We start from the raw sequence: 19,142 nt of genomic DNA on the forward strand, positions 1-19,142 counted from the left end.
CCTTCATTCCAAGATTGTGGTGGTTGAGCTGAAGGCTTCCATGGCATAGGTGGATTCCAATTATTTTGTGAAGATTGTGCAAATTGTTGAGGATTAAAACCTTGAGTTTGATTTGTTTGAGGATTTTTCCATGTTCTTTTGGCAATAAAGTAAAGAGGGTCTACCTGATTTGGCATTCCTTCTTCACTAAACACAACCTTAAGACTTGGTATAGAGAGACATTCTTTTGTATCATGATTTTTCACACATATAACACAAGTTTCTATGCCTTTTATATCTAAAGGACATTCTATGAGAGCATGTTTCTTTCTACACCTAGGACAAAAGATGGATAATGTAACATTTTCGGGTTTCTTCTTGTTTTGTATTTTTAGGGTGTCAATTTTCTCACTGGGACTCCCTAAATTATCTTCTTTAAAGTTATCAAGAAAACTACCTAGTTTTGCCCTACTTATTGCCCCAACTACAGATTTATTTACTCTTGATAAAAGAGGATCTCTTGAACTTTTTCCTGTTCTTTCTTTATGTCTTGAAATATGTACACATAGATCACAAATATATGCAAATGGTAACTGAGAAATATATCCTTTTCCCATTAGATTGAGAAGATCAATCCACTCATCTTTATTGGATTTGAGTAAGAGAGATTTCAAAGTTTCTTCATCCAGATTATTCATTTTTTCCCTTTTGATATTATAAACAAATCTTTCGACAAAGTCTTCAAGATTCTCATCTTCTTTTTGTACCATTTTGAAGACTACATATTTGATGATATGAGGCATACAATCATACTTATATTTATATAAGAATTCATCTTTCATTTGTGCCGATGTCCTTATAGAATTTGTTTCTAAACTCATTAACCATTAACTCATTTGTGCCCATTTTAAGGTGGCAGGGAACAATTTTAGTTTTTAAGCATCATGCAGATAATCATATGATCTACATAATACTTTAAATTCAAAGAGAAATGCCTCTGGGTCTTCACTTCTTATTCCATGAAAATTCAAGAGAATAGAGGGCGATATGTTTTTATTAATCATAGGAAAATACAACCAGGTTCGGGACTTCCACGTACCACCCAACCATAGACATGGCTGAACCAAATCTCTCTTTCAGTTATTCCCCCCATGCCATATTCCAAGCATGAATGTGGGATCTCATAGAAAAACCAATACAAGAACAACCAAAGGAATCTAGAGGTTAAATCACCTCCACCCTCAACAAACTGCGATCACACCAAACTAGTGCTTAGATCACAACTGAACAGAACTTGGTATGCCATCCTGAATCCATCACTATCCTTGAGGAAATTTTCTTCTTCTTGTCTCTCAGGCTTTACCCCAATCCAAACCCATATCACTAGGCCCAAAACTGAGACTGCTCCCTCAGGGTTTACCTTGTATCCTGCCAAAACCATTCAAGGGATTCATAGGCCTTTTAGAATGGACCTTGAGACCACCTCTACCACAGATTATAAAATCCATCTGGAAATTCCAAAGCTCAAAACCAGGATCAACATCTCAACACACCATGGCATCCAGAAAAAGGATAGGCTAGGTTGAAATCCATTGTCATAACTCAGAAATACCATGCCATCGACATCAAGAGAACCATACACCAACATGCAAATCCATGCATGTCCAAACCCACTAGGAAATCACACATGAAAATGGTTACCTACAATTATTACTGCTAAAGATGCTTGATCATGCTCTCATTTCCTTGACCCTTTCTTTCTTTTCATTTCCTTGAACCCAAATTATAGTACTCCAAGAAAACCCTAAGTGACCAAGAGTGTGTGTGTGTGAGAGAGTGAGAGATAAGAATGAGAGAGCTCCAAACATGAACTGGAAAAAGCCATGAACTAATCCTCAGAAGCCTTTTTATGCATGAGGCCTCTAATCTCTTCATTTTCCATTATTTTCCTTCAATTTCATCCTTACATGCAACCTATGACCTTTCACCTTATTTTTCTCCTAATTTACTTTATTTTCATAAATAAATGTTCCAAAGTGCCTTTTTGCCTTTTAATGCCTTTGCCAATTTTCCTTAGCCAAAAACATATATCTAGTGATGCTCACTAGGATATATTCGCCCAAAATTCATCTTGGAATATGTATCCCTTACCCATGGTCTTATTTTTCCTTTATTAACTTTTATTACATGAACTTTTCACTAGGTTTGTTACAGAACCCCCCCCCCACCCACTTGGGGTACATTGTCCTCGGGGTTGAACCACACCAACAGATCAACAACACTGCTAAAAAGTAAACATACTACCTACATAGCTTTATAACTTAGCTCCTTGCAGTATTTACAATGAAGAACGTGCTTAAAAGAAAAACATCATGAAAACATGACAATATAATAACCATATCACTTATTGGAGCTTTGTAACTTAGCTCATGGCAGTATTTACATCCATATACATATACCTATACAAATATCAAAACATCAGCAAACATATGCCAACCATATACCAAACATCAAACCAAATTGCTTTGCCTCAATCGACAAACAATGAAGGATATAGGGACCTCATCTAATCCACCATCTCCCATGAAGCGTCTTCAGGCCCAAAGTGCTTCCACTGCACTTTTGTTGGCATTTTGATGTATGTGTTGTACTTAATGGCAACTCACTTGTAGCAGAACAACTCACTTGTATATGGTAACTAGAGGAATCTACAGAAGAGATATCAGATGTAACAGAATGCATGATAGTAGTGGTTACAAATGTGATGAAATGCAGGGCAGCTTCAAGGAATGAGTTCAGAAGGTAACTCACTCAGATAAAAAATCACATTATACCAGGTTAATAACACATAGTTACAGATCAGACTGCACATAATGAATAAAGGGAAGTATACACAAGTTAACCATTGGCCAAGCTACGTATACACGCGGGTTCACTGTATACAAGTTGTGTATATGTACACACGCAGTTTCACAAAAGGAAAAGCAAATATACCTTGGAAAACTAAGTTTTTGGTCCGAAGTATTTGGTCCATGGTATTTTGATCCATGGTATTGGTCCATGGTATTTGGTCCAAGGTATTGACCCTAGGTATTTGATCCAAGGTATTGATCCTAAGTGGTTTTGGTCCATGGTATTGAAAAAGGCCTAAAACTATAAAAGGAGGAGAAGATAAGTAGGTCGGGACACACATGCATTGAATATCTGATGAAGTGTGAGATATAGTATGCAGGTTATTGGGTTATGGTGCATTGATGGATCGGAACCAAGGAGGAACCTTAGTGTTTGATGAAAGATAATATCTAATGATGTATCAGGACCTTAAGGCTTGAAGTGAATTATCTTTATGTGATTTGATCTTGTATCTGAATAACTGATGCATGTTGTAGTCTGTAAATATGACGATCTAGGTATGACTAAATTCTGGAATAGTTGAAATGTTTAAATCATCATTTACAGATCTGTACGCAGGTTCACTTTAGAAAAGGAGCATATATATGCTGGTTTTGCATATCAAAGCAGCATATACATCATAAATTTGACTTGCATATCTGTACGTAGGTTCACTTTGAGGAAAAGTGCATATACACATAGGTTTGACATATGGAAGTAGCATATACTTTATAAAATATGTTTTAGTTACTTTTGTTTGCTGTTGCAGTGTTATAGGTTCTGGCTTGGATTCTGGTTACTGTATTCTGGTGACAGTATTCTAAATGATCAGATTGATGGGTTTTCAAAGTGATTGATTGATTCGGTTGTGGTTGGTTCGAAAGGTGATTGTTGATGCAACTATATTTGATATGATGCTATTGATGGATCTAGTCTGAAAATTTATGAAATGTGGTCCCTGGAAGAAAAAGGAGAAGGTCATAGCCTTTTGTAGGTCAGCACCTATGTACTAGTAAACACATCGGCTAGTACAAGAGCTAGGGTGTTGTAGCTCCCTTCTAGTAGAAGCTGGAGAATGAGAGAAGGTTGTAGCCTTTTGTAGGTAGAAGCCTGCGTACTGGTATAAGCCTGCACCAGTACAAAAATTATAAATAGAATTTTCTTATTAAAAGAAGACAGAGACGATTACAGTAGGTGGTTTTCACCCACATTGGGTTTCCACCTTATATCTTGGTATTCATGTGTGTTGCTTATGTGTGATGCTTCAATATGTTTTTATTGCATTGTCTAATGAACTCCTGATATTCTGATTAAAGTTCAATACACGATAATTTGTGTTAATCAAAATATCTCTGCATATACGATGGTTGCATTAAGTACAATCACATATACACGCTAGTTCACTGAGCTGAAGTAGCGTATACAAATCAGATTTGAAAATTAAATTATTGATCTAATAAAACTGATTCACCCCCCCTCTCAGTATTATTTCCAACAACTTTAACCTGCTCTATGGCTCTATTCTTGAGCATGAGATATTTCTGTTGTAATATGCATGGAGTCTTTGGCTATAACTCTCCTTCTTGCCCTGCATGCAATACAAACCAATCAATAACATGAACAACATCCTTTATATACTTCTCAAGAAATGAAATATGGAAAACATTATGGACATTCTCTGTTGGAGGAAGTGCAAGTCGATATGCCATTGGTCCAATCCTCTCAACAATCATAAAAGGCCCGCAATACTGTGGTGCCAACTTGGCACATGAACTAATCCTCAAAGAGCTTTTCTTGGGCTTGATGCAAAAATACACATGCTCCCCAACATGAAACTCTTTGAACACCCTGTGTTGATATGCATAACTCTTTTGTCTATCGAGTGTTTCCTTTAGATTCTTTTTTATAACCTACATTTCCTTCTCCATGTCTGCCAATATATCTGGTCCAATAAGTACCTTATTCACTGGATCACTCTAGCTGATGGGAGTGTTACAACTCCATCCATAAAATTCCTCGAAAGGACTCATCCTTAATGAATCCTAATAAACATTATTGAATGAAAGCTCCACCATTGGAAGATACTCCTCCCATTTCCTCTGTTGGTGCATCATGTACATCCTCACCATATCTTCCAAGATCCTATTGAGCCTCTCTTTTTGACCATTTGCCTATGGATGACAAGCGGTACTGAAGACCAACTCTGTACCCAAGCCTGCAAATAGCTCCTTCCAAAACTTGGAAGTGAACTTTGCATCCCTATCCAACATAATCTTCTTTGGAGCACCATGTATTCTCACTATATCTCTAATGAACACCTGTGCTACCTCACTAGATGAATATGTAGTCTTCACCGGAATGAAGTGAGATACCTTTCTCAACCTATCAACCATGACCATAATATAATTATGATGCTTCACTATCCTCGGAAGACGTGTGATGAAATCCATGGAAATGACCTCCCATTTCCATTCGAGAATCACAATAGGTTGTAGTAGACCACCTGGATGCTTTCATTACACCTTTACCTACTGACAGTCTAAACATCTAACCATGAACTCTACCACTTCCTTCTTTAGATTCAACCAAATTGCACAGATCTGGACAATCAGCCAAGGCCCCTCAGTCCAGAAGCAATGCAGAATCTCTACCTCATTGACTGTCCATCACATGTGCCGACAGGTTGTCAAGTTCCCTCCATAACTGCATAATCATCCCTTGACTGTCGAGAAACTTTTACCGAAAAAGTAAAAATAAAAAAATCAAAAAGAAAAAAATTATCCCTAAATTTTAGGGATCTATTTTTAGCAGCAAGAGTTACATGAAAACTGTTTTTAGAAGCTTCCTGCTAAGTGTCGCTTTTTCCTAGATTTGTGGCATGCACTTCATAAACCCTAATTTCTCCAAATCTATTTAAATGACACCTAACATATCATTATTCACATTTGATCTTATAGCTCTCGAATTCTCGAGGCATATAGGAACTTCGGCACAGTCGGCACAACTTTTCCGAGTAAATTTTTCTTTTCATGCATTTTTTTGATTTTTCTATTGCCTTTTAGTTTTTGGATTGTATTAGTATTGTTTCCTTGGTTTTATTGAATGAACACTAGCTTTAGAAATTATTTTAGCTTATATAAGTGTTGTTTCAAGTTTTGCATTACGTTTTCTTAGTGTTGCATGCTTAACACAGTTTTTGCACTCACAATCATTGTTTTGATGACTTGCTTTTTGAGCTTCTAGGTTGTGTCGATTGATTGATTTTTGCTCTTTCTTAAATCGTATGCATGTTTATTTAGGTTAGATCTACACCAGCTTTGCACATGCATTCAGTCCTTAGTGATTTTTAGTCGTTCGTCGGCAGGTCTAAGCTGCCTTGGCCTGGACCTTGCCTTGCCTGGCTTGCACTATGCATTTCTGGGATGGAAGGCTCTTCCTTGCTCCCAATAATTACGCAAATATTGCCTCCTACTGCCTTCCCAAGTCATTCTCTATGCAGTTTTAGGAGATAGTGCCCCAATTGGCCCCCAAGATTACACAATGCAGTTTCCCAAGCAACAGTCATGCTGACTCAAACTGTGAATTGTGCAGTTCCAGTCCTCAGCATGCCAAGATGGATTGTGCTCTACGTAGTTTCAGTAGATAGTCAGCTCACTGGCAGCCTAGACTATGCTCTACGTAGTTCCAGCTGTCAGTCTCCGAGCCTCTGTAAGACAAAACTGCACAATTTTCCCAAGCAGTCAACTAGGTGTGTTGCATGTCAGTCCTCAAGTTTATTTTGGTTCTCAACTGACATTTACTTGCCATGAGTGTTTCTCTATCTCCAGGTATCATAGGTGTTAATCAGACTCTCTAGAGTACAGGTACAATGGCTTCCAAGAGAGCAAGATCAAAAGACACAGTTGAGAGAAGTACATGGGACGTGGTTGAACAAGGTTCAATGAGCTTGCCCGTGTACATAGACATATCGATGTTCATCAAGAAGGATATCAAGATAACATGGCAATACATCAACACCATATTTTTAGGTAGCTTTGAGGAGAATTTGGAGGATAGACTGGTCTATGTGAACATCCATAAGTCAAGACTATACAAGGTTGCATGCAGGTTTCTCGTATTTCCTTGCGCAAATGTGATCCACTAGATTGTCTCACACATTGATCCCGAGACAATGATATTGAGCAGTGTCAATGGAGCAAGGATTGCTTCCTTGAGGGTGGAGGATTATCTATAGATATATCATTTTCCATTCCCAGCGAGCAGGATGGATGCACCATTCTACGCTCGTAACGGTAGGTCGAACACAAGAGATATCTTGAAGCATTGGGTAAAGGAGCTGGAAAAGTTCAGGACAACACCCAACTAGGTATACGTGATGAAGACACTCAAGAAGGCATATCAGTTCTTAGTCATCTTCACATGCCGCTTGTATGGCCAAGGTAGTATAGAAACCTTCCTACATAGTTGGTTTGCTATGTTACATCAACTGGCACATGAAGGAAAACCATTCAGCTAGTCTAACACGTTGGCTCTCTAGTTGAAAGTAAATTTGTCCAATGCTCAGAGTCCACCCAAGTATCAACAAGCAAATTTCTTCATCTATGCATACATGCTCAATGCAATCTGTGCCTGTCAACAGTTTCCTAGCATGGGTTGGGCATGGACACCTTGAGAAAATGTTGTGAACATATATTACAAGTGGATCTCAGATTGCAGCTAATGAGGAGTAATGGCTAAGACATGTGACCATTTCATTGCCCCTTTGTACATGATGATATTTGAACAAGATCCACCCTGAATGTCCCAAGCAGAAATGGAGGCATTTCTAAACATTGCAGATTGGTATGCCTCACCCGTGGGAATCTTCATTAGAATGTACAATGTGGAGAAAGCTCTACATGTGTTTTTGAGGTTTGCCATGAATAAGTTGGTCATGTAGGAGGTTTCATACCACATCTCTACAAGGTTGTCAATTGGATTTCATAGGAAGAAGAAGGCACCATGGCCCATGCTTCCTATGCGAATTGGGTTCTAAGAAGTTGGGAGTTTAAAGGAAGTAGATGCTGAAGTGGAAGACTTCAAGAAGTTTAAGTTCGACATCAGGCGTTTCAACCCATACGACCCACATGGTTTATGAAGGGACCACTATGCGAGAGTGTACTACCCTTGGATCCATGGGGTATGTCATTGGCGAGAGGAAGACCCATGGAGATATGGTTACAACTCCTCTACACTCAATGAACTAGTCAACATTGCAGTGGAGTGGATAGTAGCACTCAAGGTAGCAGCACCACAGGGAGTAGCAACAACAACAGTAGTAACAACAACAATAGTAGTAAGCATCGAACTTGTGCAAGACAAAGGGAAGAGGAAAATTTTCAAAGGCACAAATATGGAGGAAAGCTACAAGGTTAAGGAAGACCCACTTGTAAAAAAGGTATCTTTGGAGTTAGATGCGAAGAGGCGATATGAGGATAGCACAAAGAAAGAGAGAGAAGAGGATGTTGTAGGAAGTCCAAGAGAAACTCGGGGAAGAATAAGAGTTGTGCATAAGAGAGAAGGAAGCGCAGCATAAGTATAAACAAGAATAAGAACAAGAACATGAGGAAGTGCAAGGTTCATAGACAATGCAAGCTGCACCAATATAGGATGAAGACTTTGAACCAACAACAGATGAGGAACAGGGTGAGAAACCACATGAAAAGGAACTTGCTCTACAAGAGGAACATATAGTAGAACAGATGGACATGGAGATCGAGCAGCGAGAATAGGATCAGGAACATATATTTACGTTAGTCTATCATAAAAGAAAACAAATCTCCATTATCGAATCTAAGTATACTTATTCATAGAATGACTTCCCACTTCTACCCACTCTGGTTATTAACTCTCTATTTTTACTTACCCTCTATTTTAAACCTATACTGCTTCGTAAGGAAATCACTAACAAACAGCTCAAAATTTATGCTTCGAATATTCTTGATCATGTTGAAGGCTCCACATACACAAAGAACATATCCATATTAGATCGCCATACACATATCTGGAACACACAACCACACCTGATACAATTTCAATTTCAAAGTTTATAGGATACACAGATAAAATAATATCAATGACAGACAGTTTTTAGAGTTGAACAATGGAAAAACTGACTTCATATATTAAAAAACCGGACAAGGAGCCAAAAAAAGACTCCATTAATATATCTATTTCAGACCCTTTCCTAAATGAAATCTTCCTAACAAACCCCCGAAAAAGCACGGATCATATTAGGCACATTTAATGGTTTTATATCCATCGAATAATGTGCGTATCATCTACCTGTTCACTTCAAACATTTAAAAAACAAACCTCTCAGCTCTCAAAAATTGGCACTCTGGCCGTTTATTTTGAATATAATCAACAACAACAGCCGTCGTAAGGTTACTAAAAGTCATATTTGCCATTTCGGCTCTGGGAGTACAGAGTTTTGGCTTGGCGAAGCGCGTATTGTATTTCCATGTGGCTGGGGTTGGCCTCGTTCGCTTTCTCCAAACATTCGCATGCCGCCGCATACTGCTTTTGCCCGACCAGAGCGCGGCCTTTCCTGTAGAGCGCTTTGAGATTGCCGGAATCGATCCCAAGGACCTTCTTTGAATCTTCCAGCGCCAGCTCATATTCCTTCACCCAAAGCCTCGTCTCCGCTCGGTTGGAATAGGCGTGCAGGAGGTAGGTATTGAAATTATTGTTGTCATTTGAAGACCCCTTTCTGAGCTGAAACAGAGCGGCATCGATGCATTTCGTATAATGTTCAGCCGCTAAGACCCATCGTTTATCTCTGAAGAAGTTGTTTCCCTTCTTCCTCAACTCCTCTACGTCGGCATGCAACAGGCTCTCCGCCTGCTTCATCTTCGGAGTCACGAGGATCTCGACGTTCGCAGGGTTGTCGACACGGACAGCGAGGCCACCGTCGGCGGCGCACTTAAAGTACGGCTCCCTGATGGCCACCTTAGCTCCCTTGGGGTAAAGCCTCTGAAGGTTCGTCTGCCAGCCTGATGGCAAGGCCATGATCGTCCTCAATGATTGTCATGATACCGCTTAGCCTGAAGGCCTCGACGCAGAGAGTACCGTAGAGCACCCGGCCGCAGTGGAGTCGGCCAACCTCCAATTGGGTAAAGGAAATGGGCTTTAATCTTTCCAGCGGAACCGAAGAAGTTCCGCCACTGCTGGTAATGTGATTTTTCAAGGAGAAGCGTGCTTGAAAATTGTATGCCAATAGCTCACGGGTTGAGTCGTGGAGTTGGAGAAGGGTTTGCTTGTCGAACCTCTCAGTGGCGTCTACCGCTGAAATAGGGGAAAGCGAGGCCATTAAGTGATACAGGTAGCTTCTCCCTCCTCCTGCGAACAAAATCAAAATGAACCAGTCACCACCGTCGTTTTCTTTGTTGAGCTACGAATTTGTTTCGTCCGCGAAATGTTATTTAAAGTGAAAAGAAGAAACGTAAGGAAACCACACATCACCACTTCTGACACCCTTCACAGGAGTGATGGGTTGGAATTCGAAAACGGAAGACGTTATCGTGATTAGCGGGGACTGCCGTTGTTTACCGGACACGAGCCGATCTTGCCACGTATATATTTTGATATAAGTTTCCATTTTTTCACCGTATAAGAATATCATTTTATTAATTTAATTACGCCGTAAAGCGGGATAATATTTAACCCCGGGTTCGAATAATAGGTTACAGTTTAGTTTTCAGAGGTTGAAAAGTGATGTTACACCATTATAGGAGCAGTGAATTTTAATTTTAAAAAAAGGAAACTCTTAAGACCGTTTGCGCTCGTGGAGTGAACCCTTTTTCTATTTTTTTTTTTTTTGGGTGGTGTTATATATATATATTTATTTATTTATTTAGTCAATATATATTAATTGAATAAAAGTATTAATAAAAAATAATTATTTAAATTTTAATTGTTATAAAAAATGATTTGGTCATATATTAATTAAATAAAAATAAAATATTAATTAATTAATTAATAATTTTAGATATTAGATTTGTGTGATCTATATTGATAATGAAGTTGTTTTTTCAATTAATCACATCATGATGATTTGGTCAACATTTCAAACCATCTAATGTGGTTTATCTTCTGGACAAAGGTAAAAAAATCAATCTTCCCAAATGATCAAATAGCAAGATGCATTAGCCATTAGGAATTAGTTAGGAATCAAGTGAAATTAGAATAATTTAATATTTAATAAAAGATTACAAATAAAATAAATTTAGGTAAAAAAGTAAATTAAATAAATTCAGGTAACTAATTCCTAACTAATTCATAATGACTAACTTTGGACTCTGATACATCTTTGCTATTTAATCATCTGGAAAGATTGATTTTTTCACCTGTCTTAAAGATGAACCACATTAAATGGTTTGAAACGTCGACCAAATCTTCATCATGTGATTAATCTAAAAGACAATCTCATTAATTAATAATTAATTTTGTTAATATAATTATTTATCTATAACACAATAGTGAAAAAATAATTAGTAATAAAATTTTAAAAATAATTATTAAAACTTCAAATATTATATATAAAAAGATGTGATTTTATATTAGTTAAATAAAGTTATGTCCTTTATTTGTTCTAGGTTTTGGAGGGTTTCTATATATTTTTAGGTCTACTTTGTCTAAAATCCAACAAAGAATTTTTTAAGTCACTAAACTGTCCACAATGTAAGTGCTTCATGGATTCTTCACGGCTTTCAATTTGTATATGTAATCAAAAACTTATTTTAAACAACAAAAAAAATAAGTTTGGACAAAAAAAATCCCCATATTCCAACTAAATACTTTAAAACATAACATATTTTAATAATAATTAAAAATAATAGTTGAAATTTCAATTAAATAAAATAAAATGAAAAATTAATTAATTAAATATTCTAAATGCAAAATCCAACCAAGTCAGGGACTTCCACCTACCACCCAAACATAGATTGGTTGAACCAAATATCTCTTTCAACCAATCACCGTGTGCCATATCCCAAGCATGAATGTGGCATCTCATGGAATAAACCAAGAAAAACCAAACCAGGGATCCCAAAGGCCAAACCATCTCAACCCTCAACCTGTGATTCCAGCTCATCGTCATACATCACTAACATCAACAAATCAATGTCTACCCAGGTTGTCCAGGGCTCTAGAGTGTTTGTTCCAACCTGGCTCTGGGACTAGTAACTCAACCCACAACTATTGCAAGGCTCTAGAGCATTTGTCCAACCAAGGCTCTAGGACTAGTATCTCAACCCACCAAGGGCTCTAGAGCGTTTATCCAACCAAGGCTTCCAAGACTAGTAACTCAACCTAAGTGGTTCAAGGGCTTCCAAAGCGTTTGTCCAACCAAGGATCTAGGAACTAGTAATTCAACCCATAACCATAAGGAATGTGAGCACCAATAATAAAACAAATGGGAAAACCACAACACCATGGATATCCAGGAAATGGAAAGGCTAGGAAAAATCACTATGAATCCAGGAAATCCTCCATGCCAATGACAGATCATAACCAAATAACCACATGCATACACCATGCATACCAAAAATAGCAAGTAAAATCAAACATGCAACTCATTAATTGCAAAGAAATCCAGTTGTAGTTGTTGAGCTCATTGTCCCCTTACACTTTCCTGCTTTCCTTTTCCTTCTTTATTCAAATCCACTGCACTCCGAGAATGCTCCAAGATTTCTCTAAGTGTGCAAGAGTATGAGAGAGAGAGAATATAAGAGAGATCGAAGCTAAAATAGATAAAAGGTTGTGAATCGATCCTCATCCCCTTACACTTTCCTTCTTTCCTTTTCCTTCTTTATTCAAATCCAGTGCACTCTGAGAATGCTCCAAGATTTCTCTAAGTGTGCAAGTATGAGAGAGAGAGAATATAAGAGAGATCGAAGCTAAAATAGATAAAAGGTTGTGAATTGATCCTCATAAGCCTTTTTATCATTGAGGCCTCTATTTTCTTTATTTTCCTCTATTTTTCCTTTAATTTTCCTTACCTGCAATTATGTTGGGAAGGGGTCTGTGGGGTAAATTTTGGTAATTTATTTTTGTAAAGATGTAAAGTCTCTGTGAAATATGGAAGCAGAGCCTGAAGATAGTCAGAGTCAAAGGGGATTTAGTCCCTTAGGTGGGTAGGTGATAGGAAGGTTTTGAGACCTGCCCTTGGTCCACGGACCATGGTATTGTAAAGAAAACCTATAAATAGAAGAGTCATAGCGAGTCTGAGGGATCATCTAATTGCTAGAAATATTTGCAAGGGTAAGTAAGCTAAGGCAGGAAAGGTATGTTTCCTGTACTTAGATGAAGGGGAATGCTCCTGCAGCTGAGTGCGCAGGGAAAAGCAGTCTGTACTTGAATGATTATTGTTTGGTCAATTTAATGTTCTTAAATTGCAAGCATAAATTATCGACCAGAGTTGATAAAATTATGAAGTGTGGGTGCACTATATATGTTAGAAGCCTATTCTTTAGTTTGTAAGATGATTGTTATGTTTGTTTTGAGATTTTTTGTTGTTATCTAGATTCATATTAGAGTTAGACTTTTACCAATGGAAGTTAAGCTACTATTAGATTACTCTACCAAGTCATATTTATTTGAGTATCATATTAAAATATCTTATGTTATTCATCCTAAAATTATGAATCTATTTAAACTCCTTGCTGCTATCAAACAAAGTATTGAAATTCAAACAAAATCTTGTCTACAATATATATATATATATATATATATATATATATATATATATATATATATATATATATATATATATATATATATATATATATATATATATATATATATATATATATTCCAATTTTAAAGAGCATGAAAGAAATCTCTAATTTCATACTATAGAGTAGATATAAGTTCTAAACTATTGAATGAGGTAAGCATAAACGAAATAACGAAATGGTAAATGAAATGATTGAGTTATAACGAAATAATGAAAACAACGAGGTAAAGAAACTAAACTAGAATGTAGTAATAGCATAAAGTGATGAAATGAAAACAATCATAAAGCAATGAAATAAAGTAAACTAAAACCTTGATTGTATAAGGGGCCCTCCGCATCCAGTAAGTGTAATTCACACTCATAGACGCATCGAATCACATAAATGTAACTTCAAATTAATACGAGAACAAAGGTATATTTCACAATACTTCAACATTAACTATTATGTCCTTCCTTCTATCATTTATAGAGGATACATATTTATATAAAATGTGTGCTCAACAATTTGAGACTTCTATACCTACAGGTCTATTGTTCAATCCTTATTCAAATTTGAAACTAAACAAAAAAGAATTATTGCGTCGATTTTCTATTTGGAAAGAAAATCGAAGAAATGTGATGCACTTAGACTTTTGCTACTATGTGTTTGACCTATGCCTTTGACCGTGCCACTGTGTGATTCCTTCGGTGAATTGCCTAGAGTGAATAGGAGGAGATCCATGAGGGGATCGATCCTTAACTACACATGTGCTTAGTTGCTTCATTAGCGCAGCAGAACCCCGCGAACCATGAAGATAGCTACAGATTTTTAAAATAGCTTTAGAATCATGTTAATTGGGTAGCTAATGCAATATTTAACCTAACAATAAGGCAAATTAACGAATATGAAAAATAAGACATGTAAGCATTTTTACCTTATCAAAACCTATGATTTACTACCTTTATTAAGTTGATAGCGACGATGAAAAAGAGGAAAAAGGGTGTCAAAACAAAAAAAATTATGGAACTGTACATTCCCCCACACTGAATACTTTTTATATGCTCATACAAAACACAAAATTAATATCTTGAACTACTACATTTTCTTGGACACTTCTTCCAGTACATCTGACTTCATTGCCATCCTTGGTTTCCTCATGAGGATCTTGTATTTCAAGTTTATAACCTGTCTTTGTAAAGCCTTTTTTTCCGTCTTTAGTTTCTTGTTCTTATTAAACCACTAACTTAGATGTAAGAGGATGTTGTCACTCTTAGCTCTTTGGATTTCATTCTGTGCTTTTAAGGCTTGATTTTCATTTTTAATGTACTTGTTTAATGTCTCCAGTTCGAAGATTTCCTGTTTCAATATATTGACTACTGGAGGTTCTTGTGGCTCATTAAACTAGACTTCTTCTTCCTCTTGGATTGGAATTTATGTTCTTAATGCGTCCCTTTTCTCCGGGGACTCAATATAATCATAGATCTCTTGCTGCACCGGATCAATCTCTCGCGTTCTTAGTCTTGGATTCTGATGAGGTGAGGTGACAGTTGGTGATGAAACCCTTGGAGGAGTTTCTGAATCTTCTTCTTCTTCATCTAATTTTTCTTCTATTTCTATATAAGTGTCCTAAGAGCTTTGAAGAATTGTATAGCTAAATTATAATGAAAAAACAAAAACTTAGAATGGTTAAGATGCATGATTTTGAATGTCTCAATAGCTATAACACTCAAGAGTTAGTTGAGACACTTAGGAGTTAATTAAGTTCAACTTAGTCTATTTTGTCTATTACTTAAATGTGTGTTTCTTTAGTATACAATCTAGGTGATATACAATTTAAGTGTCCTACGAGCTTTGAAGAATTGTATAGCTAAATTATAATGAAAAAAAAAACTTAGAATGGTTAAGATGCATGATTTTGAATGTCTCAATAGCTATAACACTCAAGAGTTAGTTAAGACACTTAGGAGTTAATTAAATTCAACTTAGTCTATTGTGTCTATTACTTAAATGTGTGTTTCTTTAGTATACAATCTAGGTGATATGATGTCTCATATTCTCCTCAGTACTAATGGTTGTTGATATGTAGCTTAACACCTAATTAATCCATGATGTCTATCTAAAGAGGGCATGGATAGTGAAAATTCTTTTATGATTTTTTTTCTTTTGCATTAAAAGAATTACCTCAGGTGTTAGAGTTGACAAGGGTCATGTAATGTTTCTCTCCTAGATGGTTTTAACCACTTAAAAACATTGACATTGTGATCCAATAGGTGTTTATCCTACATGGAATACCCTTCTTGGTGTGTTTATCCTACATGGAATACCCTTCTTACTTGAACATGGTATCATACCCTATTTGAAGAATTATTATATTGGCCATCTAAATCTGTGCTTCTACATTTATGAGATCTACTATTTATTTATCACATTTGGGCCTGAATAGTCTATTTCATTACATCTAGAACATTGTTTTCATCTAAGAACACATTTTACATATAGAAAAAGGTGTATGTTTTCCCGCCATACACCTTTTTCTAGATGTAAAATGTAAGCATAAAAATTAAAAATTTCCACCATACAAATGACTTCACAAGGCTTTATCAAAACCTACACATCATTAGAGAATTATTCTCTAATTGAGCTGAGAGGCTCATTCTAAAGAAATTTACACGTGAAAAAATCTCAACACATATTAAATCCGTACTCAACAAAAATCTATATATTGATAATACATTTATTATATATTATTTAATCATTTAATTAATCCACTAATAATATAAACACCTATGTCCTCTCATTATTAAAATACCTTCTCTATTATGTGTTCTTTTGAAAGCCCATCTACATGGGCTTGGGCTTTCTATTTTGTAGAAGGCATATCACTTCTGCCCGCAACTATAATATCCTTGATATGATTAAGCTCTAGGAAATGAACAAAAATATCCCGCAACTATAATATCCTTGATATGATCAAGCTCTAGGAAATGAACAAAAATATCCCTCAAGCTCATGTGTTGTAGGTTGAGCTACTCAGCTTATTAGTTCACTTTTCGGTCCATCTTTATAAAGCATTGGAAAGTATGCTCTTACTGCTATTAAGGACAATGGAAGTTTTGAAAAAAATGTATAATGTCTTCATTAAAAGAACTTTCTTTAAAGTTGCGTCAATTACTTCTCTCAAATTAAGTCAATTCCTTCCTCAACATGCAATGCTTTGTCTCACAATGATGGATTATATTCAAATAAAAACTTCCGATATTAAAGTTGTAAATTGTAAAGAAGGAAACCCAATAATTGACACTCCAATTTAATACGAGCATATTACATCTACACATGGTTTTAATTAAAAATATGTATATTACATCTATAAATGGTTTTAATTAAAAATATGGACCAATTATGTGCCATGGTTAATTGACACTTCAATTTAATTCGAGCATATTACATCTATAAATAGTTTTAACTAAAAATATAGACCCATTATGTGCCATGGTTGTTGCTAATTTAATATTTTCCAACATAAATTATTTAAATTCACAAGAAAATGCTCTAACTCATGGTCACTTACTATATAACCTAAATCATAATGGTATTCACCATTTGACTTAAGATCTCTTTTAAAAAAACTAGATGAGCCCTACATTCCATGCAAATTAATTATTCTCATAAGCAAATTACATCTCATTTGGTTTAATTACACCATTACCATCCAATTACACACAAATAAACTAAACTAGTATTCAAAACTCTATTAAGATAACTGAAAGAAGATGTTTGGAAAGGAAGGATCTAAACTACCTTGCAAGTAGAGATATTCAAGACGAATATCTGAGTATACTTATTCAAAACCAACTTTAAAATAGAATGACTTCCCACTTCTACCCACTCTGGTTATTAACTCTCTATTTTTATTTACCCTCTATTTCAAACCTATACTACTTCGTAAGGAAATCACTAACAAACAGCTCAAAATTTATGCTTCGAATATTCTTGATCATGTTGAAGGCTCCACATACACAAAGAACATATCCATATTAGATCGCCATACACATATCTGGAACACACAACCACACCTGATACAATTTCAATTTCAAAGTTTTTAGGATACACAGATAAAATAATATCAATGACAGACAATTTTTAGAGCCGAACAATGGAGAGACTCCCTTCATATCCATATTAGATCGCCATACACATATCTGGAACACACAACCACACCTGATACAATTTCAATTTCAAAGTTTTTAGGATACACAGATAAAATAATATCAATGACAGACAATTTTTAGAGCCGAACAATGGAGAGACTCCCTTCATATATTAAAAAACAGGACAAGGAGCCAAAAAGAGACTCCATTAATATATCTATTTCAGACCCTTTCCTAAATGAAATCTTCCTAACAAACCCCCCAAAAAAGCACGGATGATATTAGGCATATTTAATGGTTTTATATCCATCGAATACTGTGCGTATGATCTAACTGTTCACTTCAAACATTTAAAACACCTGTTCACTTCAAACATTTAAAACACAAACCTCTCAGCTCTCAAAAAATGAAACTCTGGCCGTTTATTTTGAATATCATCAACAACAATGGCCGTCGTAAGGTTACTAAAAGTCATATTTGCCATTTCGACTCTGGGAGTACAGAGTCTTGGCTTGGTGAAGCTCGTCTTGTATTTCCATGTGGCTGGGGTTGGCCTCGTTCGATTTCCCCAAACATTCGCATGCCGCCGCATATTGCTTCAGCCCGACCAGAGCGCGGCCTTTCCTGTAGAGCGCTTTGAGATTGCCGGAATCGATCCCAAGGACCTTGTTTGAATCTTCCAGCGCCAGCTCATATTCCTTCACCTGAAGCCTCGTCTCCGCTCGGTTGGAATAGGAGTGCAGGAGGCTAGTGTTGATATTATTATTATCATCTGAGGACCCCTTACTGAGCTGAAGCAGAGCGGCGTCGATGCATTTCGTATAATGTTCGGCCGCTGCGACCTATCGTTTATCTCTGAAGAAGTTGTTGCCCTTCTTCCTCAACTCCTCTACGTCGACATGCAACAGGCTCTCTGCCTGCTTCACCTTCGGAGTCACGAGGATCTCAACGTTCGTAGGGTTGTCGACACAGATAGCGAGGCCACCGTCGGCGGCGCACTTAAAGTACGGCTCCCTGATGGCCACCTTGGCTCCCTTAGGCTAAAGCCTCTGAAGGTTCGTCTGCGAATGAGCCGCATTGTATATTGCCAGCCTGATGGCAAGGCCATGATCGTCCTCAACCATTGTCATGATACCGCTTATCCTGAAGGCCTCGGCGCAGAGAGTACCGTAGAGCACCCGGCCGCGGTGGACTCGGCCAACCTCCAACTGGGTAAAGGAAATGGGCTTTAATCTTTCCAGCAGAACTGAAGAAGCTCCGCCACTGCTGGTAATGGGATTTGTCAAGGACAAGCGTGCTTGAAAATTGTGTGCCAATAGCTCACGGGTTGAGTCGTGGAGTTGGAGAAGGGCTTGCTTGTCGAACC

General features: G+C 36.8%; 1 protein-coding gene across 1 annotated transcript; it reads right to left on the bottom strand.

Annotated features, from left to right (window-relative positions):
• Nucleotides 1–9,300: 9,300 nt before the first annotated feature.
• On the bottom strand, nt 9,301–9,921 carry LOC149196004 (methyltransferase FGSG_00040-like). Its single transcript, XM_089408100.1, has one exon. The coding sequence runs from the start codon at nt 9,919–9,921 to the stop codon at nt 9,301–9,303; it is 621 nt and encodes a 206-aa protein (XP_089264226.1).
• Nucleotides 9,922–19,142: the final 9,221 nt, after the last annotated feature.

This window comes from Pinus tabuliformis, chromosome 2_2 (assembly GCF_031772625.1).
Source record: "Pinus tabuliformis cultivar Carrire ecotype Pingquan chromosome 2_2, CPIR1, whole genome shotgun sequence".
In the NCBI taxonomy this organism is placed as follows: Eukaryota; Viridiplantae; Streptophyta; class Pinopsida; order Pinales; family Pinaceae; genus Pinus; species Pinus tabuliformis.

Bases quoted from the DNA above. Each gene is read 5' to 3' on its own strand.
- LOC149196004 (XM_089408100.1), bottom strand. From the start codon at position 9,921: ATGGCCTTGCCATCAGGCTGGCAGACGAACCTTCAGAGGCTTTACCCC.